General features: G+C 43.4%; 1 protein-coding gene across 1 annotated transcript in view; it reads right to left on the bottom strand.

Moving 5' to 3' along the window:
• Positions 1-14,834: 14,834 nt before the first annotated feature.
• LOC135514085 (probable E3 ubiquitin-protein ligase HECTD4) overlaps positions 14,835-23,599 on the bottom strand; it is a 68,616-nt gene continuing 59,851 nt past the window's right edge. The window contains exons 63-75 of the mRNA XM_064937279.1: positions 23,354-23,499; positions 22,813-22,916; positions 22,496-22,619; positions 21,737-21,927; positions 21,409-21,555; positions 21,078-21,197; positions 20,832-20,987; positions 20,622-20,725; positions 20,014-20,235; positions 19,503-19,669; positions 19,089-19,284; positions 17,934-18,156; positions 14,835-16,928 (exon numbers count right to left, since the gene is read on the bottom strand). Of these exons, the coding sequence (XP_064793351.1) occupies positions 16,792-16,928; positions 17,934-18,156; positions 19,089-19,284; positions 19,503-19,669; positions 20,014-20,235; positions 20,622-20,725; positions 20,832-20,987; positions 21,078-21,197; positions 21,409-21,555; positions 21,737-21,927; positions 22,496-22,619; positions 22,813-22,916; positions 23,354-23,499 (2,037 nt within the window). The 3' untranslated portion in view covers positions 14,835-16,791. The remainder of the gene's footprint in view (positions 16,929-17,933; positions 18,157-19,088; positions 19,285-19,502; positions 19,670-20,013; positions 20,236-20,621; positions 20,726-20,831; positions 20,988-21,077; positions 21,198-21,408; positions 21,556-21,736; positions 21,928-22,495; positions 22,620-22,812; positions 22,917-23,353; positions 23,500-23,599) is intronic.

Here is a 23,599-nt window from a genome sequence, read left to right as displayed (position 1 = left end):
GAAGGCATGTCACGCTGTTGTTCCCAAAACTATGTTGACATGTCTATCTTAACAGTTATGATAATCAATATTATCTTATAAAGTTGAAGTCGGAAGTTTACATACACCTTAGCCAAATACATTTAAACTTGACTTTTCACAATTCCTGACATTTAATCCTAGTTAGGTCAGTTGGGATCACCACTTCATTTTAAGATTGTGAAATGTCAGAATAATAGTAGAGAATTATTTATTTCAGCTTTTATTTCTTTCATCACATTCCCAGTGGGTCAGAAGTTTACATACACTCAATTAGTATTTGATAGCATTGCCTTGGGTCAAACATTTCGGGGAGCCTTCCACAAGCTTCCCACAATAAGCTGGGTGAGATTTGGCCCATTCCTCCTGACAGAGCTGGTGTAACTGAGTCAGGTTGGTAGGTATCCTTGCTCACACACACTTTTTCAGTTCTGCTGACAAATTTTCTATAGGATTGAAGTCAGGGCTTTGTGATGGCCACTCCAATACCTTGACTTTGTTGTCCTTAAGCCATTTTGCCACAACTTTGGAAGTATGCTTGGAATCATTGCTCATTTGGAAGACCCATTTGCGACCAAGCATTAACTTCCTGACTGATGTCTTGAGATGTTGCTTCAATATATCCACATAATTTTCCTCCTCATGATGCCATCTATTTTGAGAAGTGCACCAGTCCCTCCTGCAGCAAAGCACCCCTGCAACATGATGCTGCCACCCCCGGGCTTCACGGTTGGGATGGTGTTCTTTGGCTTGCAAGCCTCCCCCTTTTTCCTCCAAACATAACAATGGTCATTATGGCCAAACATTTCTATTTTTGTTTCATCAGACCAGAGGACATTTCTCCAAAAAGTATGATCTTTGTCCCCATGTGCAGTTGCAAACCGTAGTATGGCTTTTTTATGGCGGGTTTGGAGCAGTGGCTTCCACCTTGCTGAGCGGCCTTTCAGGTTTTGTCGATATAGGACTCGTTTTACTGTGGATATAGATAGTTTATACCTGTTTCCTCCAGCATCTTCACAAGGTCCTTTGCTGTTGTTCTGGGATTGATTTGCATTCGCACCAAAGTACGTTCATCTCTAGGAGACAGAACGCGTCTCCTTCCTGAGCGGTATGACGGCTGCAAAGTCCCATGGTGTTTATACTTGCATACTATTGTTTGTACAGATGAACATGGTACCTTCAGGCGTTTGGAAATTGCTTCTAAGGATGAACCAGACTTGTGGAGGTCTACAATGTTTTTTCTGAGGTCTTGGCTGATTTCTTTAGATTTTCCCATCATTTCAAGCAAAGAGGCAAAGATTTTGAAGGTAGGCCTTGAAATACATCCACAGGTACACCTCCAATTGATTCATGTGATGTCAATTAGCCTATCAGAAGCTTCTAAAGCCATGACATAATTTTCTGGAATTTTCCAAGCTGCTTAAAGGCACAGTCAACTTAATGTATGTAAACTCGTGTCGGGGCGGCAGGGTAGCCTAGTAGTTAGAGCTTTGGACTAGTAACCAAAGGAAGGCACTTTTAGAGGTCACTGGCAAATTTTAAGAACAGCGTAGTCTGCCCATTGAATAGGCTATTTGTCAAATATAAATGGTAAAAACCGTTGCCACAATATTGATATTGAAGTACACAGAGAGTTACACTTAGTGAGAAAATGCTTTGGCCTTGTTGTTTCTCTAATATTATCTGTGTCCCTGCCTGAGGTGAGGAGCTGTTGCAGAGGGTCCACACTAGAAGTCTGAAACTTGTATCCCCAGTTCTGTTTCCTCATTGGCTGGCAGATTTTTAAAACGGAGGTGATCAGCCAATTGTGAGAGGGGAGACTATAAGGATATTGCTGACCAATATCTAAAACTGACTCTAACCAAATATTAACCAATTCTGAAATTAAATATCGGTTTGCAGGTCAGTAGTGTCCATAAAGACCCTCTGAAGACAGGCTTCCTTCCCCCTGTCAAATGACCCAAAACACCTTAAGAGTCCCGGGCATAAAATATTCTCAGAGTTCCTCACATGCAGCCCAAGATGCACGCAGTCTGGGATTGATATAGTATGCAACAGGTCACAATGTGTAGCGTACCAATGGTGGAATGGGAGTAGGTGACTGAGGAGAGGCACAGATCTAGCTGAAACTGGCCCGGCACTTGTTGCTCTGAAAAAGGGTCTGGTTTATAGCAGACTGGGGTGATGTAACACGTGTTTGAGTTTGGACTAGGGCCCTTACATAAAACACACAGAGGGACGGAAGTAAGGAACCAGAGCACCCAACCTTTCTCAATAATCTGTGGGACCACAAGACAACCAACTTTATCTTTCAACACCCATTCAGTAAAGGTTTTATTGGGTCCCCAGAGAGAATGATTTATTTCAGCTGAGGTAGAATGGTTTTAAATATCCCCGCATTAAATTCTGTCCACCAGAAACATTGCGTCATGGTCAGGGCTGAAGGGAGGACGAGGGAGGGCCTTATATGCTTTTCTGTGGGCAGAATTAAAGAGGTCTAGAGTTATAACGCGCCTTTTAGCGCCCCTGCTATCTTTTAGCGCTGGAGATGTGTTGGTAAAATTGAGGTAGAATGGTTTTAAATCTCCTCGCATTAAATCCTGCCCACCAGAAATGCTGCCTCTGGTTGAGCTGGTTTCTTGTTTGTTTATGGCCCGATACAGTTCGTTGTTTATGAAGAGACATACCCATCCCCCTTTGGACTTGCCCGAGGCCACTTTCGTCTGATCATGCCTCAGCAATGATGTGTGAAGAAAATCGTCAACATTTTATCTGCTAGAATAGCATATGCCAAACACACATCTAAGCAAAGACTGGCAAATGAAGTGGATTTACACTATGATTAAATGCTAGTGAATGTGGCTGGGGAAAAAACACTCAAAGGTCAATATCACTAAAAGTGTTGTTTTTTGTCCTCAATATAAATCATTCAAAATTGTATATAAAAAATATACACTGGATTAAATTTCAAAAGAATCATTGTGTGTATGCCTTCATGATAATAGAAGCATAATGACATTTTAGACTATTTTATTTCACTGGAAGGAGGCAATTTTTCAATGTCCCAAGTACTGCTCAATCAACTTCAACGAGAATAATTCAGAATAAAACTATACATCTAAAAAATATTTACTAATTTTCTTCATTAAATGTTATCTTATGTATAGTCATTTTATGTTAAATGCTGCACTTGTAAGGGTTTTCCTCCTCCTCTTCGTCTGAGGAGGAGAAGCGAGAAGGATCGGAGGACCAAAGCGCAGTGTGGTTTGTGTTCATCATGTTTCATATAGACGATAAACGTGAACACTACAAAATACAAAACAACAAATGTGGAAACACCCAAACAGTTCTGTCTGGTGCAGACACGAAAAGACAGAAGACAACCACCCACAAAAACCCAACACAAAACAGGCTACCTAAATATGGTTCCCAATCAGAGACAATGACTAACACCTGCCTCTGATTGAGAACCATATCAGGCCAAACATAGAAACGGGAAAACTAGACACACAACATAGAATGCCCACTCAGCTCATGTCCTGACCAACACTAAAACAAAGAAAAGACAAAATAACTATTGTCAGACCGTGACAGCACTTTTCCTAAGAATATTGACTATTTTCTGGACGTCCTCAAAATCTTTGTCCACCCTGTTACATTGTGCTTACTGGCACTAAGAAAATATATATTTTCTACAATGTAATTACAAACTGCATATTATGCCACTTCCTGGGCGGGAAAACAATTGTGGTGAATCTGGTGAGTATCTAGAGTTTATACTATTACATTTTCATCATTATATGTTAGTGATGTGATGTGGGAAACATAACGTCCACGCAGTTAAGCAAAAATACAAAAGACGTTAATCGAATTTCATAATATATTTTTCAAAAAATGCAAATTACTTTCCATGTGGCAGCCATTATCTTAGCTTCATCATGATTACTTGGAGCATAGTTGCTAACTTTAGCTCAAAATGTCTACCCTGTTATTTTCCACCCTGTTATCCATGTACACGTAACAGGGTGGACATGCACTCAACAGGTTGGACAAATGGATACCTTGCAGTAATGTGTTGCAAAATATGTTTTTATTCATAAATTGTATTTACACAATTACAGTATATATAGCATGGGCAGTATTTTAAGAATAAATAAATATAAATTGAATTAGTTCTTTCTGAAGGAATGGCACCTCCTCTTAGTGCAGCGACAATACAGAGAACGACGTAATGCTGACCCAGAGAGAAGGAGAGAGTATCTTGAGAAAGAGAGGGAGAAATGGAGGAAAGATAAAGAGAGGGAAGAAGAAGGCAATAGCTGAACTCAGTGACAGAGTGCAGTGTGCAGAAAGAAAGAAATGGAGAGATTCAAAAAGGATAATCAGAGGCAGAGCCAAGCTGAGTGCGTTGCTGCAGTCCCAAACACCCCCCTAAACTCCTGAAGATCAGCCTGGGCCTTCAAGATTAGAATATGCTTAAGATAAGACATTTAAGATTATTAGTTGGTAAACTAAAGAGATAGATCATTTAAAATCAGAAGTGGCAAAGGAGCGGAAAAAAGGAAAAGTACAAGAAGAGGAATGCAAGGATTAGGGGAGAACAGGCATCTGTATCGCCTCGTTCAACAGTCAAAGCATTGCTGAGACGTCAGAATGTGACATAACGTATCAAGAGGGCTCTTCTCTTTCACACATCTCTCATTAAAGATATCAAAACAAAATACAGAAATGCAAGGAAACAGAAGAACAAGCAAATCATTGCGAAAGTGACCTCTGTTAATATGTTGAAGAAGTATACGCTTCAGAAGTATGCCCAGACGGTGTTGGGCTTTTCAAATAAGAGAGCAAAGTTGGAAGGGGACCTTTGCTCTTTTTTGACGAGGAAGGAAAGCAGAACAGAAACAGAAATCGAAAGGAAAGTGAAGGATTTCTTTCTCCGTGATGATGTAAGTCATATAACGACCGGCCACAAACAAACCATCACATGACTAAAGAACAAAATGCAGAACAGGCTTTTGACTGACACAATGACAAATCTGCATAGGAAATTCCTGTCTGAGGAACTTGGCCAGTTGTCCTATACCTCCTTCTGCTGCCTCAGAACATTTGGGGTTGTTACGCCCAATGACACTGATCGTGAAATTTGTCACTGCAAAACCCATGAGAATTTACAGTTCATGGCAAATTCTCTTCACAGCCTTGGGCTTTTGTCCACCAAAAGCCTTGAGGACATGGTCAACTCAAGTATGTGTGACCCGAAATCGAAGCTATGTGCTTATGGTGAATGTAAGGATTGCTTCCTCACCACTCATCCATCCAACTCTGAAACCTACTGGGAATGTAGAAGTTCCTTTGACACAATGGAGACGATCCAAAAAGATGAAGAGAAGTGCTCCATGATAACCGTGAAGAGGGAGGTCACAATAACAGAAACTGAACTGGTCAGTCAGTTTCAAGAAAGGCTCGCCAAGTTTAGGCAACCCATCTTTAATATCAAGTGGCAATACCAGGCCTATAGGGAGCTTAGGGAGAGTCTGAAGAACAATGAATGCTTGTTGCACATTGACTACTATTCATGCAAATACAGTCAAGAGACCCAGTCCGAGCATTTTGGAGGATCTCATCAGCATGCCACTCTCCACACTGGAGTGCTCCACACTGCTACATACCAACCACCAATTGCTTTTTGCTCCATTTCACCATCACGGAGACATGATCCACCTGCCATCTGTATAACCCCTACCTTGTCACAACACAACTGATTGGCACAAATGCATTAAGAAGGAAAGAAATTCCACAAGTTTACTTTAAGAAGGCACACCTGTTAATTGAAATGCATTCCGGGTGACTACCTCATGAAGCTGGTTGAGACAATGCGAAGAGTGTGCAAAGCTGTCATCAAGGCAAAGGTTGGCTATTTGAAGAATCTCAAATATAAAAAAATGTTTTGGTTACTACATGATTCCGTATGTGTTATTTCATACAATGTAGAAAATAGTAAAAATAAAGAAAAACCCTTGAATGAGTAGGTGTTCTAAAACTTTTGACCGGTAGGGTATGTGTGTGTTTTTTGTGTGAGTGTCAGTGTAGTGTGTGTATATATAGCTGTATAGTCTTGTGAGTGTGCTTAGAATTAGTGCAAGATTGGGTCAGCCCAGATAGTCTGGGTAACCATGAACTATTTAGCAGTCTTATGGCTTGGGGGTAGAAGCTGTCTAAGAGCATGTTGGTCGGAGAGTCGATGCTCAGGTACCATTTGCCGGCAGGTAGCAGAGTGAACAGTCTATGGCTTGGGTGGCTGGAGTCTTTGGCAATTCTTCAGGCCTTCCTGATATAGAGGTCCTGGATGGCAGGGATGTCGGCCCCAGTGATGTACTGGGCTGTCCGAACCTCCCTCTGTATCGCTTTGCGGTCGAGGGTGGTGCATTTGCCATACCACTTTGGCAATTCTTCAGGCCTTCCTGATATAGAGGTCCTGGATGGCAGGGATGTCGGCCCCAGTGATGTACTGGGCTGTCCGAACCTCCCTCTGTATCGCTTTGCGGTCGAGGGTGGTGCATTTGCCATACCAAGTGGTGATGCATCCCAGTCAAGATTCTCTCGATGGTGCAGCTGTAGAACGTTTTGAGGGTCCGAGGGCCCATGGCAAATTTTTCAGCCTCCTGAGGGGGAAGAGGCGTTGTCGTGCCCTCTTCATGGCTGTGTGGGTGTGTGTGGACCATGTTAAGTCCTTTGTACTGTGGACACCAACAAACTTGAAGCTCTTGAACCGCTCCACTACAGTCTCGTCGATTTTGATCGGGGCCTGCTCTCCCCTCTTTCTCCTGTAAACCACGATCAGCTCCTTCGTCTTAACGACGTTGAGTGAGAGGTTGTTGTCATGGCACCACACTGCCAAGTCTCTGACCTCCTCCCTGTAGGCTGTCTCATTGCCTTCAGTGATTCGGCCAACCACCGTCGTATCATTAGCAAACTTGATGATGGTGTTGGAATTGTACGTGGCCACGCAGTTGTTGGTGAACAGCGAGTACAGGAGGGGACGAAGCACACACCTCACCTTGAAGGGTGAGGCGGGTTGAGGGTCAGCGTGGCGGGAGTGTTGTTGCCTACCCTCACCACCTGGGGCTGTCCCGTCAGGAAGCCCGGGATCAAGTTTCAGAGGGAGGTGTTCAGTCCCAGGGTCCCCAGCTTGGTGATGAGCTTGGAGGGGACTATGGTGTTGAATGCTGAGCTGTAATCTATGAACAGCATTATCACATAGTGATTTCCCCTCTTGTTCAGGTGGGAGAGGACAATGTGAAGCGAAATGAAGATTGTCTCATCTGTGGATCTGTTGGTGCAGTATGTGAATTGGAGTAGGTCCAGTGTATCTGGGATGATGGTGTTGATGTGTGTCATGACCAGCCTTTTAAAACACTTCATAATTACAGATGTGAGTGCTACAGGGTGCTCCAAGGTTACCTTGGAGTTCTTGGGAACAGACATTGGTGTTCATCTTAAAATATGTTGAGATTACAGACTGGGACAATGAGAAATTGAAAATGTCAGTTTAGACACAGCTGGTCTGCACATGCTTTGAGAACACAACCTGGTATTCTGTCTGGCCCAGAGGCCTTGTGAGTGTTAACCTGTTTAAAACTCTTACTCCGGGAACAACAGGGGCTTTCACGCAAGACTCAGTGTTGTATTCCTCGAAGCGAGCATAGAAGGCATTTAGCTCATTTGAGAGTTCTGCATGACTGGGCATCTCACAGCTGTGTTTACTTTGCGCCCCCCCCTCCCCCCTCCTTGGGTTGTGCCGTGGCGGAGATCTTTGTGGGCTATACTCAGCCTTGTCTCAGGATGGTAAGTTGGTGGTTGAAGATATCCTTCTAGTGGTGTGGGGCCTGTGCTTTGGCAAAGTGGGTGGGGTTATATCCTTCCTGTTTGGCCCTGTCCGGGGGTGTCCTCGGATGGGGCCACAGTGTCTCCTGACCCCTCCTGTCTCAGCCTCCAGTATTTATGCTGCAGTAGTTTATGTGTCGGGGGGCTAGGGTCAGTTTGTTATATCTGGAGTACTTCTCCTGTCCTATTTGGTGTCCTGTGTGAATTTAAGTGTGTGTTCTCTAATTCTCTCCTTCTCTCTTTCTTTCTTTCGCTCTCTCGGAGGACCTGAGCCCTAGGACCATGCCCCAGGACTACCTGACATGATGACTCCTTGCTGTCCCCAGTCCACCTGACCGTGCTGCTACTCCAATTTCAACTGTTCTTCCTTACTATTTTTCGACCATGCTGGACATTTATGAAAATTTGAACATCTTGGCCATGTTCTGTTATGATCTCCACCCAGCACAGCCAGAAGAGGACTGGCCACCCCACATAGCCTGGTTCCTCTCTAGGTTTCTTCCTAGGTTTTGGCCTTTCTAGGGAGTTTTTCCAAGCCACCGTGCTTCTACACCTGCATTGCTTGCTGTTTGGGGTTTTAGGCTGGGTTTCTGTACAGCACTTTGAGATATCAGCTGATGTACGAAGGGCTATATAAATAAATTTGATTTGATTTGATTTCATCCGTTATCATTTGCAAGCCCTGCCACATATGACGAGCAGGAGAGCCGCTGTAATAGGATTCCACCTTCCTCCTATATTGTCTTTTTGCATGTTTGATGTCTCGTCGGAAGTCTTGGCGGGATTTCTTGAATGTGTCCATCTCTGTGTCCCATTTCTTGTAAGTGGTAGCGCTAGCATTTAGCCCGATGCAGATATCACCTGTAATACATGGTTTTTGGTTTGCATACGTTCATATAGTCACTGAGGGGATGACATCTATGCACTTATTGATGTGAGTGGGAATTCTATGTTGTGTGTCTAGTTTTCCGTTTCTATGTTTGGCCTGATATGGTTCTGAATCAGAGACAGGTGTTAGTCATTGTCTCTGATTGGGAACCATATTTAGGGAGACATCTATGCACTTATTGATGCACTCTGGATGTCCAATTGGATGTCCAACTCTAGAGCTTGTTTATGGAAAAGTGCTTAATGTTCATTTCATCTCAAATAAACAGCACAGCAAGAATTGGACATCCAGAGTGCATCAATAAGTGCATAGATGTCTACCTAAATATTGTTCCCAATCAGAGACAATGACTAACACCTGCCTCTGATAGAGAACCATATCAGGCCAAACATAGAAACGGAAAAACTAGACACACAACATAGAATGCCCACTCACGTCCTGACCAACACTAAAACAAAGAAAACACAAAATAACTATTGTCAGAACGTGACAGCACTTTTCCTAAGAATATTGACTATTTTCTGTACGTCCTCAAAATCGTTGTCCACCCTGTTACATTGTGCTTCCTGGCACTAAGAAAATATATATTATAAAAATATATATTTTCTACAATGACATTACAAACAGGATATTATGCCACTTCCTTGGCGGGAAAACAATTGTGGTGAATCTGGTGAGTATGCAAAAATACAAAAGACGTTAATCGAATTTCATAATTTCAAAATATATTTGTCAAACAATGCAAATTACTTTCCATGTGGCAGCCATTATCTTAGCTTCATCATGATTACTTGGAGCATAGTTGCTAACTTTAGCTCAAAATGTCTACCCTGTTATTTTCCACCCTGTTATCCATGTACACGTAACAGGGTGGACATGCACTCAACAGGTTGGACAAATGGATACCTTGCAGTAATGTGTTGCAAAATATGTGTTTTTATTCATAAATTGTATTTACACAATTACAGTATATATAGCATGGGCAGTATTTTAAGAATAAATAAATATAAATTGAATCAGGTCTTTCTGAAGGAATGGCACCTCCTCTTAGTGCAGCGACAATACAGAGAATGACGTAATGCTGACCCAGAAAGAAGGAGAGAGTATCTTGAGAAAGAGAGGGAGAAATGGAGGAAAGATAAAGAGAGGGAAGAAGAAGGCAATAGCTGAACTCAGTGACAGAGTGCAGTGTGCAGAAAGAAAGAAATGGAGAGATTCAAAAAGGATAATCAGAGGCAGAGCCAAGCTGAGTGTGTTGCTGCAGTCCCAACCACCCCCCTAAACTCCTGAAGATCAGCCTGGGCCTTCAAGATTAGAATATGCTTAAGATAAGGCATTTAAGATTATTAGTTGGTAAACTAAAGAGATAGATCATTTAAAATCAGAAGTGGCAAAGGAGCGGAAAAAAAGGAAAAGTACAGGAAGAGGAATGCAAGGATTAGGGGAGAACAGGCATCTGTATCGCCTCGTTCAACATTCAAAGCATTGCTGAGACCTCAGAATGTGACATAACGTATCAAGAGGGCTCTTCTCTTTCACACATCTCTCATTAAAGATATCAAAACAAAATACAGAAATGCAAGGAAACAGAAGAACAAGCAAATCATTGCGAAAGTGACCTCTGTTAATATGTTGAAGAAGTATACGCTTCAGAAGTATGCCCAGACGGTGTTGGGCTTTTCAAATAAGAGAGCAAAGTTGGAAGGGGACCTTTGCTCTTTTTTGACGAGGAAGGAAAGCAGAACAGAAACAGAAATCAAAAGGAAAGTGAAGGATTTCTTTCTCTGTGATGATGTAAGTCATATAACGACCGGCCACAAACAAACCATCACATGACTAAAGAACAAATGCAGAACAGGCTTTTGACTGACACAATGACAAATCTGCATAGGAAATTCCTGTCTGAGGAACTTGGCCAGTTGTCCTATACCTCCTTCTGCTGCCTCAGAACATTTGGGGTTGTTACGCCCAATGACACTGATCGTGAAACTTGTCACTGCAAAACCCATGAGAATTTACAGTTCATGGCAAATTCTCTTCACAGCCTTGGGCTTTTGTCCACCAAAAACCTTGAGGACATGGTCAACTCAAGTATGTGTGACCCGAAATCGAAGCTATGTGCTTATGGTGAATGTAAGGATTGCTTCCTCACCACTCATCCAACTCTGAAACCTACTGGGAATGTAGAAGTTCCTCTGACACAATGGAGACGATCCAAAAAGATGAAGAGAAGTGCTCCATGATAACCGTGAAGAGGGAGGTCACAATAACAGAAACTGAACTGGTCAGTCAGTTTCAAGATAGGCTCGCCAAGTTTAGGCAACTCATCTTTAATATCAAGTGGCAATACCAGGCCTATAGGGAGCTTAGGGAGAGTCTGAAGAACAATGAATGCTTGTTGCACATTGACTACAGCAAAAAATATTCATGCAACTACAGTCAAGAGACCCAGTCCGAGCATTTTGGAGGATCTCACCAGCATGCCACTCTCCACACTGGAGTGCTCCACACTGCTACATATCAATCACCAATTGCTTATTGCTCCATTTCACCATCACGGAGACATGATCCACCTGCCATTTGGGCCCACCTTGATCCGGTTCTTGCTATGTTGAAGCAGAAGTACCCTGAAGTCAGTCAGCTTAATTTCTTTAGTGACGGGCCGGCTACACAATACAAGCAAAAAGGAAACTTCTACCTACTTGCCACAGAACCACGTAAACAAGGCTTTCAAGAGGTCAATTGGAATTTCTTTGAGGCCAGACACAGCAAGGGGGCACCAGATGGGGTTCGAGGGGCCCTCAAGAGATCTGCAGATAGAGCAGTGCACCATGCAAAGGATATCCCAGAGGCACAGGCCCTGTACACTGTCCTAAAGGGCCCCAACTCCTCTGTGGAGATGTTATTCATGTTGTTGAGGTAAGATCAGAGGTAACTCTCCTTCCTCCCCATACACACATTTTTCTTGTACAGTAGCTGGTTGAGTATTGAAATGTATAAGGTGTTTGTTACTCATTATATCTTATAATATGCTTTATCTTCTCACCTCAGATGCCTATCTTAGATGCCATTAAAGAAGGATGAAGATTCATCAGGTTATCAGGTTCTCACCAGGCCAGATAACATACAGGGACATTACTTGCCTGTGCAAGAAGGATAGTGGCATGTTGGACTGTCTTTGTTTTCAGCTCAAAGAGGCAACTCTGGGTGACCCTGCAGCGTCTAACCAGCTCCCTGCATCTCATGACAAGCATGACACCATATGGCGACCTGGCACAATTGAACTTAATCACGTAGAGGAGTGGTGTGTTGTCAATTATGACCATGAAGGATAACTGGCATCATCATGGATGTAGAGGAACATAACATTCAGGTGAAATTGCATCAAGTCCAAAGGAAGATATTTGTTGGTACTCAGATGGACAGATCATTTGTCTGATGCCAGAGCCACAGGCTGTTAATAGATGCTCTGTGCAGATGGAAAAATCCACCTGGAAGTATGTGGAAGAGCATTTGGGGTGAAAGGGGGGATATGGAAAGAGGGGGAGCGAGAGAGAGGGAGAGGAAGAGAGGGACAGGAATGTGTTTTAATGCTAATTCCAATGATTTTGTACCGCCAATGTATTTTTGAGTTGTTTTTCACAATGAATATGTAACTAAATAGCAGTTCCAGTGTTGTTACATGTATTACTATGTAGATGTCTATTCGGGTTTAATTCATGTTCTGTCCCGTTATAGCGGTCCACCCTGTTGTACCTTGGTCCACCCTGTTACCTTGGCATCTTCTTCAAATTAATTCAGTTTCATTGTCAAATATTAAGAATTTGTGTCATGTATTTTAGAGTAAGACACGGCCAACACCACACAATTATAAACTTGGATAAAATATAATTAATACCGGAAAGATAAGGTGCAAATTAGATGATGTTCTGTATAAAACCACACATTGTATATAAAATCTGTTATCTCTTTATAATTTGACCTGAACAAATGGACAGGGTTGACAAGGGGACACAAAAGCTTTATGAAAATGTAAATATGATTAAAATAGTCCAATGAAAGTAATTAAAGACAGTTAAGTGCATGTCCGTAACAGGGTGGACATACAGTGCCTTGCGAAAGTATTCGGCCCCCTTGAACTTTACGACCTTTTGCCACATTTCAGGCTTCAAACATAAAGATATAAAACTGTATTTTTTTGTGAAGAATCAACAACAAGTGGGACACACTCATGAAGTGGAACGACATTTATTGAATATTTCAAACTTTTTTAACAAATCAAAAACTGAAAAATTGGGCGTGCAAAATTATTCAGCCCCTTTACTTTCAGTGCAGCAAACTCTCTCCAGAAGTTCAGTGAGGATCTCTGAATGATCCAATGTTGACCTAAATGACTAATGATGATAAATACAATCCACCTGTGTGTAATCAAGTCTCCGTATAAATGCACCTGCACTGTGATAGTCTCAGAGGTCCGTTAAAAGCGCAGAGAGCATCATGAAGAACAAGGAACACACCAGGCAGGTCCGAGATACTGTTGTGAAGAAGTTTAAAGCCGGATTTGGATACAAAAAGATTTCCCAAGTTTTAAACATCCCAAGGAGCACTGTGCAAGCGATAATATTGAAATGGAAGGAGTATCAGACCACTGCAAATCTACCAAGACCTGGCCGTCCCTCTAAACTTTCAGCTCATACAAGGAGAAGACTGATCAGAGATGCAGCCAAGAGGCCCATGATCACTCTGGATGAACGACAGAGATCTACAGCTGAGATGGGAGACTCTGTCCATAGGACAACAATCAGTCGTATATTGCACAAATCTGGCCTTTATGGAAGAGTGGCAAGAAGAAAGCCATTTCTTAAAGATATCCATAAAAAGTGTTGTTTAAAGTTTGCCACAAGCCACCTGGGAGACACACCAAACATGTGGAAGAAGGTGCTCTGGTCAGATTAAACCAAAATTGAACTTTTTGGCAACAATGCAAAACATTATGTTTGGCGTAAAAGCAACACAGCTCATCACCCTGAACACACCATACCCACTGTCAAACACGGTGGTGGCAGCATCATGGTTTGGGCCTGCTTTTCTTCAGCAGGGACAGGGAAGATGGTTAAAATTGATGGGAAGATGGAGCCAAATACAGGACCATTCTGGAAGAAAACCTGATGGAGTCTGCAAAAGACCTGAGACTGGGACGGAGATTTGTCTTCCAACAAGACATAAAGCAAAATCTACAATGGAATGGTTCAAAAATAAACATATCCAGGTGTTAGAATGGCCAAGTCAAAGTCCAGACCTGAATCCAACCGAGAATCTGTGGAAAGAACTGAAAACTGCTGTTCACAAATGCTCTCCATCCAACCTCACTGAGCTCGAGCTGTTTTGCAAGGAGGAATGGGAAAAAATTTCAGTCTCTCGATGTGCAAAACTGATAGAGACATACCCCAAGCGACTTACAGCTGTAATCGCAGGAAAGGTGGCGCTACAAAGTATTAACTTAAGGGGGCTGAATAATTTTGCACGCCCAATTTTTCAGTTTTTGAGTTGTTAAAAAAGTTTGAAATATCCAATAAATGTCGTTCCACTTCATGATTGTGTCCCACTTATTGATTTCTCATAAAAAAAATACAGTTTTATATCTTTATGTTTGAAGCCTGAAATGTGGCAAAAGGTTGCAAAGTTCAAGGGGGCCGAATGCTTTCGCAAGGCACTGTATCTTATGGCTGATTCACTGAAAATGTGTTTATAATTGTCTAACTCAAGTGCTGGAGCTTGGCCAACATGCTTTTCTACAAGTCTAATAGTTCCTTTTTATAGTAAAACATTAAAGGAAAACCAATTCTGAAATAAAATGTAAAATATTGCATGGTTCAAATGGTACTGTTTTGTGATATTGACACTCAAACAGAAAAAAATATCAAATATTGATGTGACTTAATCCTTCTGCTTTGCCTTCTTGGGCGCATAGGGCAGTCCGTGTGTTTTTCCTGCGTGTGTCTTCTGACACAAACACAAGAGAAATAAGTGAACAACAAGACGCTTACATCAAGAAATGTTTTATTGTGACACAGAAATCTCAAATGCCATCTTATTCTTTACCCCTCTATAATTAATTTTAGAGATCTGTGTTATGTTTCTGATGTGCAGAGGTAAGACATTAAAAGTTAAGTTAATGCAAACATAAATAATTGTAATAAATATCAAGTAAATGTACAGCACACATTTTCTTACCGCAACACCCCTTTGTATGAATATGTCCGTTTTAATTGTCTATTCAAATCCTCCAAAAGCAGGTAAGAACAGAAAGAGAGTGTCCTTGTTAGCAGCAATTTACCCTTTAAAAGAACAAAACCAAAGTAATTTGGCAAGCAATCCAAACATCCATCTCAAATATTTTGTGGTAGCTCTCATTGTGTTCTTCAAGTCCCATCCAAGTCAAATAGCTGTTTAACTCACACAAGAAAACATGTTTCACCATTGAGTAGAAGAGAATGAGCGGTAGAATCCATCTGAGTTCCAAGACATTAAGGTGACATATAACTAGTCATTTCAAAATTGGTAAAAAATAAAACCCCAACAAACTGGATATCCAATAAAGAATATCCTAGATATATCATTTTTATAATCATATTCTTTCCCTGGAAGAATAGCGCAGAACAAAACAAAACAAAAAATAATTGTTGAAGTGAAGCATCAAATATAATGTAGAAGTCTATTTACATGTTTTCTTCTGTGAAGTCCTTACACAGCTAAAACATTTTGGTTATGGGTCAAACAAAAAAGCAGCAGAACCACTGCTCATTCGTCACAGGAAATATATAAAAAGGCTAGACCCCCTGGTGAGTGGATTGTGTGTGTTTGGCGGGGGGATTCGGCGCACATTCAGTAGCACACAAGCAGTGTGGGAGGGCAGCTCGGGATAACAACATCTCCCTCAAACTCCACAAAGCAACACAAGTTTCGTAACCTGAAATGCAAGTATAGCAGACCTGGCAACCCAGAAAGCCAGACTTGACAACCAGGTAGAGCTTTAGTCTGTTAGTCCAACTTCAGTGTACCTGACAGTACCCTGCTGCCACGGCTACTAGGATAGTTTCAAAACTCAAAACTGCAACCTCACGTAATAGATGAATATGACTTTTTACAAGACTTATATACATACCCTCTTTATAGACTTAAATAAACCATATTCACTGTATATATAGGCTGATAGACTGCTAAAAGACTAAACTAACTATCTTTACAGGCAGTAACTATATAATGCCATACAGAGTGCTTGTCAACGTTTTGACTGCAGAGAGCTGACCTGGTAAAAAAACCCAGTTTCCTTTTCTATGTCAAACATCAAACAATACACAAGCCTTGATTCCAGAGGAATATTTGGAGTTTCCTTTTCACACAGAGACTCCGTCTCCCCTTCTTGAGGAGGAGGTGCTTGTGGTAAAGGCATGCCTTAGAAATAGTACCCTCTGGAAGGGTGGGAGGGGAGCAGTAAAAACTAAGCTTAGAAGACCAAGTCCTCTGAAAGAGGGATGGGGAGAAAAGTGAGGGGAAATAAGGTGGAAGAGAGAGTACCTTTCCCTATAATCAAAAAGGGTATGTGCCCTATCACAGGTCCCTCCCACTATGTGTGTAGTGATCAGTCAGCTCACTGCCACTTCAAAACAGAAGAGATAACAACATTAGTGTCAAGGAAAGTGGGGTTGAACTCCCCTACATCAGCTCTGAAAAACACACTCCTGAAATGCTCAACCTGATTAGAATGGTTTTGAAATTAAGCAAAAGCCAAACATAAAACAAGTAGAAAAAAGAAACGCTTCAGTGTCTTCTTGGAAAGCAGGTTGGCCTTCTGTTCTGTGGGTAGCTCCAGGAGAGGGTGGAAGTAAAGTTGGGCAGGAGAGGGGTTGAGAGGGTGGGGCTGTATGGGTAATAAATAGTAGGGTTGGTGTTGAAGCTGCATTTATATGGAGGTGGTGTACTCCATCCATCAGGTCCCTTTAGCCGCTGAGAGGGTCCTCACGGTAGTGGATGGAGTAGCGCAGCTTCTCCAGCATCACATCCAGGGAGCTGTACTGGGGCAGTTTCACCATAAACATACAGGTCTCCACCCGGATGTAGCGAGAGTCTGGCGAACCTGGCAAACACACAGATAGGTAAACATACTGGATGAAGAAAAAGCATCTTAAAACATTAAATGTAATATTTACATTTGAGGTTTTTTTGTAGGACACTGGCTTCTTACTTTATCTTAATGAAAAAAAAACATCAGTTGCAAAGATGTGAAAAAGTTTTGTATTGCTTATGTTTTTGCTATTGTGAACTCGTGAAGTGGTACATACAACGGCCGGATCGGCAAGTCACGGTGAAACATTGATATGTTTTACTCTTGTTTCTATTCCTCTGCTACTACTAGGATGTAATTGACATTTGGCACTAATTGCAGGTGGAAATGTTACATGTATAATATAACCTTTAAAACATTAAACATCTGCAGAAGGAGCCACTGCACTTCTACTATGTTCAAATTCTGTTCTGCTGAGAGTATTATGTGCAGTCTGGAAAGTCATTTCCATCAATTCTCCATGTCAATAATGGCCCATAGTATGATTGTTATTGCCTGGAACAGAAGCAGGCTGTCTCGTTTCGTGACCCTAACCTCTAATCTATGGAAGCTATTGTACTCATCAATCTAGTTTTACTGTTCATACTGTTGTGGTTGGAGTCTGACATTGGTTACATTTTTTTGTTGCTATCTAAAATATAAAAAGTTGGGGTAAAAAGTCCTTTGAGCAGCTTTGACACTTTGGTCTACTCTAAATATTCTTTGGAGTTTGATCATAAGGTCTGAGGTGATCAGTTTTAAGATAACAGCTCTGCATCTTCTCCCCATAGAACATCCCCTACTAATTAACACTACATTACAGGTGGGTGAAAATAGAAAATCATTGTTTCAAAGTCCGTCCAAGTTTTAAGACAGTGTGAGCTAATAAGGACAATAAACACAATCCTCCCAAGAGTTTGTGCACAAACAGCACAGAGGACATCAAGCACTTATTAACCCGTGTGGCTTTGACTCGTATGTCTGTTGTCCCACTACAATCTCCTATGACACACACCACTGACTTTTCCAGGCACTTACCTGCTCCCCCGTCCGGAGGGGCGATCTTCATGGGGTAGGGGGGTACGTGAGCGGTGTCCGGGCCCCCGTCCTTGCAGGGGCAGGTGAAGGGGACGCGCTCCTGGTTGCAGGAAAACTTGATGAACTTGCAGAGCTCCTCCTGAGTGAAAGCCTCCAGCGCCATCCAGAAGAACTCAATGTGCTGGTCGGTCTCCATCAGACCCACCTGATACATGGTGTGGGCCTACAGAGAGAGAAGTAACAGGGGTTCATGCAAAACAGGGACAATTAAGGGACTCTTCTAGGCAAAGACATTCACTATTACTGCCCACCAAAAATATTATCTTTTCATTACTCTATACAATAACTCTTACTTCTTAGTGGTGGAGTGATGATTGAAGGTGTGTGTGTCGTAGGGTTTCAGAAGGGGATGTGTACAGTAGGTGTGAGTGTCCTCGGGCTTCAGAAGGGGATGTGTACAGTAGGTGTGTGTGTTGTAGGGTTTCAGAAGGGGATGTGTACAGTAGGTGTGAGTGTCCTAGGGTTTCAGAAGGGGATGTGTACAGTAGGTGTGAGTGTCCTCGGGTTTCAGAAGGGGATGTGTACAGTAGGTGTGAGTGTCCTCGGGTTTCAGAAGGGGATGTGTACAGTAGGTGTGAGTGTCCTAGGGTTTCAGAAGGGGATGTGTACAGTAGGTGTGAGTGTCCTAGGGTTTCAGAAGGGGATGTGTACAGTAGGTGTGAGTGTCCTAGGGTTTCAGAAGGGGATGTGTACAGTAGGTGTGTGTGTCGTAGGGTTTCAGAAGGGGATGTGTACAGTAGGTGTGAGTGTCCTAGGGTTTCAGAAGGGGATGTGTACAGTAGGTGTGAGAGTCCTAGGGTTTCAGAAGGGGATGTGTACAGTAGGTGTGAGTGTCCTCGGGTTTCAGAAGGGGATGTGTACAGTAGGTGTGAGTGTCCTCGGGCTTCAGAAGGGGATGTGTACAGTAGGTGTGAGGTGGCAGGGAGGGTATGGTATATGTATTAGCTACCTCGCACTCTCTGCGAGGTTGGAAGAAAGCGGATATTTTCGGTTTTCAGAGATACAGTATTTTCAATCTAACTTCCGTTTCCCCTGAAAAACGGATGTGGGGACTCCGCTAAGGCGTTTTTACACCTGCTACGTTAGGTTAGCTACCTTGAGAAAATCCAGGTTGATGTAGGGCAGGCCACAGGTTCGTAGCTCCACCTCCAGGGGGCTGAGCATGGTGAGGAGCTGCAGGGGAATGATGGAGCCCAGGCCTGCACGCACCGCTGTCATACACTCCACATTCTGCAGCTCCCTCAGGCGCAGGCCCCGCACTGCTTGCGCATACACATCCTTATTCTGCCAGCTACAAACACACACACACACAGGACAGACAGTGTAGAGGGATAGAGGGGTTAAACAGAGATAGCACATTCTGTTAAGGTCAGAAATTACTGTCCTGAAAGGACAAACTTACTTGGAGAGAAAAATTGACGGCTAAAGGGTATCGCATTAGAGAACATCAACAAAGACTCATACGAACTAAACAAGTCCCTGGGCCATAGAGACAGAATGTCACTGTACCTGACACCAAGGTTGTGCCCCCCCTGGCACAGGTCCACCTCCTCTCCAGTCATAGTGATGTAGGTGAAGGTGCAGCAGGGCTGGCTGGGGGAGTCAGGACTCTCTCCTGAGTGGTGCTGGGTCGAGATCTCTGCACACAGGGCCTCCAGATCATCCTCGTCACTCACCTGGGATGTAGAGGGAAAGGGTCAGGTTGAGGTCAATGGAACACTGTTCTTTGGGAACAAGGGTGGGAAATGGTATGGCGAAACTACAGTCTGGGTTTGAACTGTAGAAAGCAGAAGTCAGTAATGACTGTATGGAGTTTACAGTGGAAAGGGACTGGTCAATAAGCTAGCTATTGGCCGAACCATGGAACATCTGCATACAGCATCATCCGTTTTTTGATGGGTTTGTTTCTGGTCAGAGCTTTCAAAACTTCCATGGAGTCAGTTCCTCCTTTCATTATCAAAATCACCTCAACTTCTCCAGAAACATGACCAATATGCATGTCTAAATGACTGTCTCTTACACCCTCAAACTTCTTGACGTAGTTGTATGTGAGCAGGTCGGCCTCCTGCAGGTCCTGCTCTGGGTCCAGAGGCTCACCCACCAGGCTCTTCCAGAAGGAGCCCAGCAGGTCCAGGGGCAGGGGCACATCTGCCCGGATGGCAATGCCCAACAGCTGGCCAAAGAACTGCAGCAGCTGCTCCTCCGCATAGCTGATCGGACAGGGCGTCAGAATATACTTCCCCTTTGGAACAAAACAGCACAGAAGCACCACAATCAAGTTAGAGACTCTTCTAGCCTATCAGTAATACAGTGATCACAGGCCATGTAGTGCCCAACTGGTTTGCAATCCAGACACGGTTTACACTCCTAATAAACTGGGTAGATCGAGCCCTGAGTGCTGATTGGCTGACAGCCATGGTATATCAGACCCTATATCATGAGTATGACAAAACATGTATTTGTACTGCTCTAATTACATTGGTAACCAGTTTATAATGGCAATAAGGCACATTATCATCGTTCCTGGTGTTAAAATGGTGCTGCAACCAGGGAAGGCAGATGGGAGGGGGGGGTTCACTGTATCTTGTTGCGGTGAAGGCAGATGGGGGTTGGGGAGGGTCACTGTACCTTGTTGCGGTTGGCTGCTGCACTGGGGCAGGGGAGCAGCAGGGAGAGGGCGGAGCTCTGGAGTTCCTTACACACCTGCCACAGGAAGTGACGAAAGGAGCCACCTGGGGGAGTCACAGAAGTCAGGGGTCAACTTAGACAGTGTTTCAGTCTTATTGAACAGAGTTTATTCCTATAGGACAAAGGTGGGAGAAGATGGTTGATACTAACTGGTACCGTGGACCTCCTCTCCAGTGAAGCGGATGTTGAAGGCATAGGTGGGGTCTCCTCCGCTGGCCAGCTTCACACACAGCTGGGACGAGGGCACACAGGCTAGCTGGCGTGCCGCCTGGCAGAAGTAGGTGTTCTCTGAGGAACGGATCTCTCCTGGAGGAACACACACCATCAACACTGAACGTAGAGGGCATAACGTGAATGAAGGTAAAACAGGGCTCTGGGCTTGTCCTGTGAGCTCACCTCCAACAATCTCCAGAGGGTCCAGTGTGATCTCAGGGGCAGCGTGGTCTGCAGTCCGCTGTACTGTGGCGTTCAACACCTGGTTCATCACTATCACTTTGTTATCATAGAACACCAGGCCTGCATAGAGATATAGGGTGAAGGTAGAATAAGTAGGTCAGCAAGACTGTTTTAATACTGTTCATATGCTCCACCTACAGCTTAAACGATTTAACAACCAGCCAATTCCCTGACACAACACCACTCCTTAATGATCCATACAGCACACTGTTGCTGTGTGCCATTGACCTGACAGAGCAGTTCTGATATGTTATTTTTGTGTGTGTGTCACCTTTGGCCCCAGAGAGCAGTGCTGCGATGCTGTTCTGGTAGGTGTGTGTTTGTCTCAGCTCCACCAGGGGCAGGAAGAAACTCTCCAGGGTGTTGTTGAGAGACTGCAGGAGAGCAAAGCGTAGACGCAGGCTCTCCACAGGCACATCTACACACACACAGGGGAAATGTGAACACAGCAACACATATACGCAAATACACATTCCCACCCACTCACTAACACGCACTTACACTCATGATTAATGATGTCCAATACCACACAAACACGTGTAATAATAGACTGTGTATGTAAACTAATGACGTGGTATGTCAGTGAGCAGGTCACATACTGAGAAGACAGGCCACGCGTGGGTCAGCGACGTCACTGGGTTCCAGGTAGGCCTCATGGGGGTGCAGCCTGGCAGGTGTGATGGCCAGGTGACCACACAGCCTGTTGATGTACTGAACCAGCGCTACGTCCATCTCCAGGCTCCACCTCCTACAGGCCTTTTGGGCATGCCGCGTGTCTATACAGGTACATCTGGAAAACCAGAGGAGAGGTAATACAACAGAGTGGTTAACCACTACATATGAAGAGATCCTCTTAAGGCAGATGTAGGATCTTAATTTGATCACTATTGTTGCTGAGATTTCCTGCACAGCAGGAAAACGTGTAGTATATTTGATGTTTAAATGGCTTCTGAAGTTTGTAATTTCCACTTTAAAATGTCAGACTTGATTTGCCCTAACGAAAAATGTATCAACCCTTACAAAAATGTAAATGAATTATAATCCACATTTCCTGGCTCAAATCAAGATCCTACATCTGTGTATAATATGGCTTAATCTGGCACCAGCTGCCTTTCTCTAATTACAGAGATTACATGTACTGCACAGGGCAGTAAAGTGTGTGACTCAGATGATTTCACGTGACATCATTTCTTAGAGTACATCATGTTTAAATGTGTGATGTGTGTTGACGTAACCATCACAGTGTGTTCCATGCTCCAACTGTTTACAACATGCTCCAGGTCATGTGTGTTCCTTTCCACACTAGGAATGTGAAGGCTGACTGCAGGGCCGGGAGGGGGGCGGGTCGCCAGGCTCACCTTTCAAAGTGAAGGTCATAACCACAGGCCAGAATGGCCCTCCACACGCTACGGATATCCTGCTTGGCACGGTCCACAGCAAACTTATGGAAGCCCTCCAGAGTCAAGTACTTCTCCTCTGGGACTACGTGAGAGGGGTGAGGGAGGAGACAATACATGTAGAAATACATTAACAGCCAGACTCACAGATGCATGGACTTTATGCTCTCAGTTTCCATCTCGTCATCTACATTCTAACTGGAGGGAACTGTTCGTCACTTCCAGAGAGATATTGGCTGACAGATGGGTAACATGAGAGGGTACAGAGTGGTCAGTACCTTCAGGCTTCTTGGCAGGAGATTTCTCTGTGTCCTTCTCATCAGGCCTGGATTTCTCAGGGGACTTGGGCTTCAGTACAGTCTTCTTCTCACTCAGTGCAGTCCTGACAGAGACATGGAAAAAGGTCAGGAACAGGGGCCAATGGAAAATGTCTGTCCAAATGAGTACTGACGAATGTCATGGCTGAAATAACAGTATACTGAACGAGGCTTGATTTGATGATTAAGCATAATAAGCAACATTTAATGTAATGTAAATGTCTTAAATGTTAATCACTCTCCATTTTCCTTCTGTAAGTGGATAAAGAATCCACAGAGAACAGTTTTTATTGCTATTTTTTTGTTTCTTAACATGAGAATTGAATTCGTAAGACTCGCTATTTAAGTAACACATTTGAGTGTGGGAAGCATAAGAGAAGGCTCTTAGTGGGAGTGTAATTTTGAAACCCACTACTTTCCATAATTACAGGTGGGAGTGGAAACTATTTCAGAAAATGGTGTTCAGGGTGGCATTGTGTGTGTGGTGAAGGACAAAACTCACCTGACGCTGTTGAGCACAGACTTCTCCTTGCTGGGTGGTTTGGTGATGGGTCTCTTGGTGCTCACCACCTTGACTGCGTGCTGTTCCTTACCCGCCTTGCTGTATTTGTTCTTGTTGGGCTTGGGGGTGCCATATTTACGCAGGATCTGTGGAACATATAACACTGCTCAGACAAACATGGCTGCAGATGCATATAGATGAGTGTGTGTGTGTGTAAAATCATGTGGATGAGACAGGGTCAATTAA

Source organism: Oncorhynchus masou, chromosome 25 (genome assembly GCF_036934945.1).
Source record: "Oncorhynchus masou masou isolate Uvic2021 chromosome 25, UVic_Omas_1.1, whole genome shotgun sequence".
Lineage (NCBI taxonomy): Eukaryota > Metazoa > Chordata > Actinopteri > Salmoniformes > Salmonidae > Oncorhynchus > Oncorhynchus masou.
Note: the sequence above shows the minus strand (reverse complement) of the source record. Positions and strands in the feature narration are given on the sequence as shown.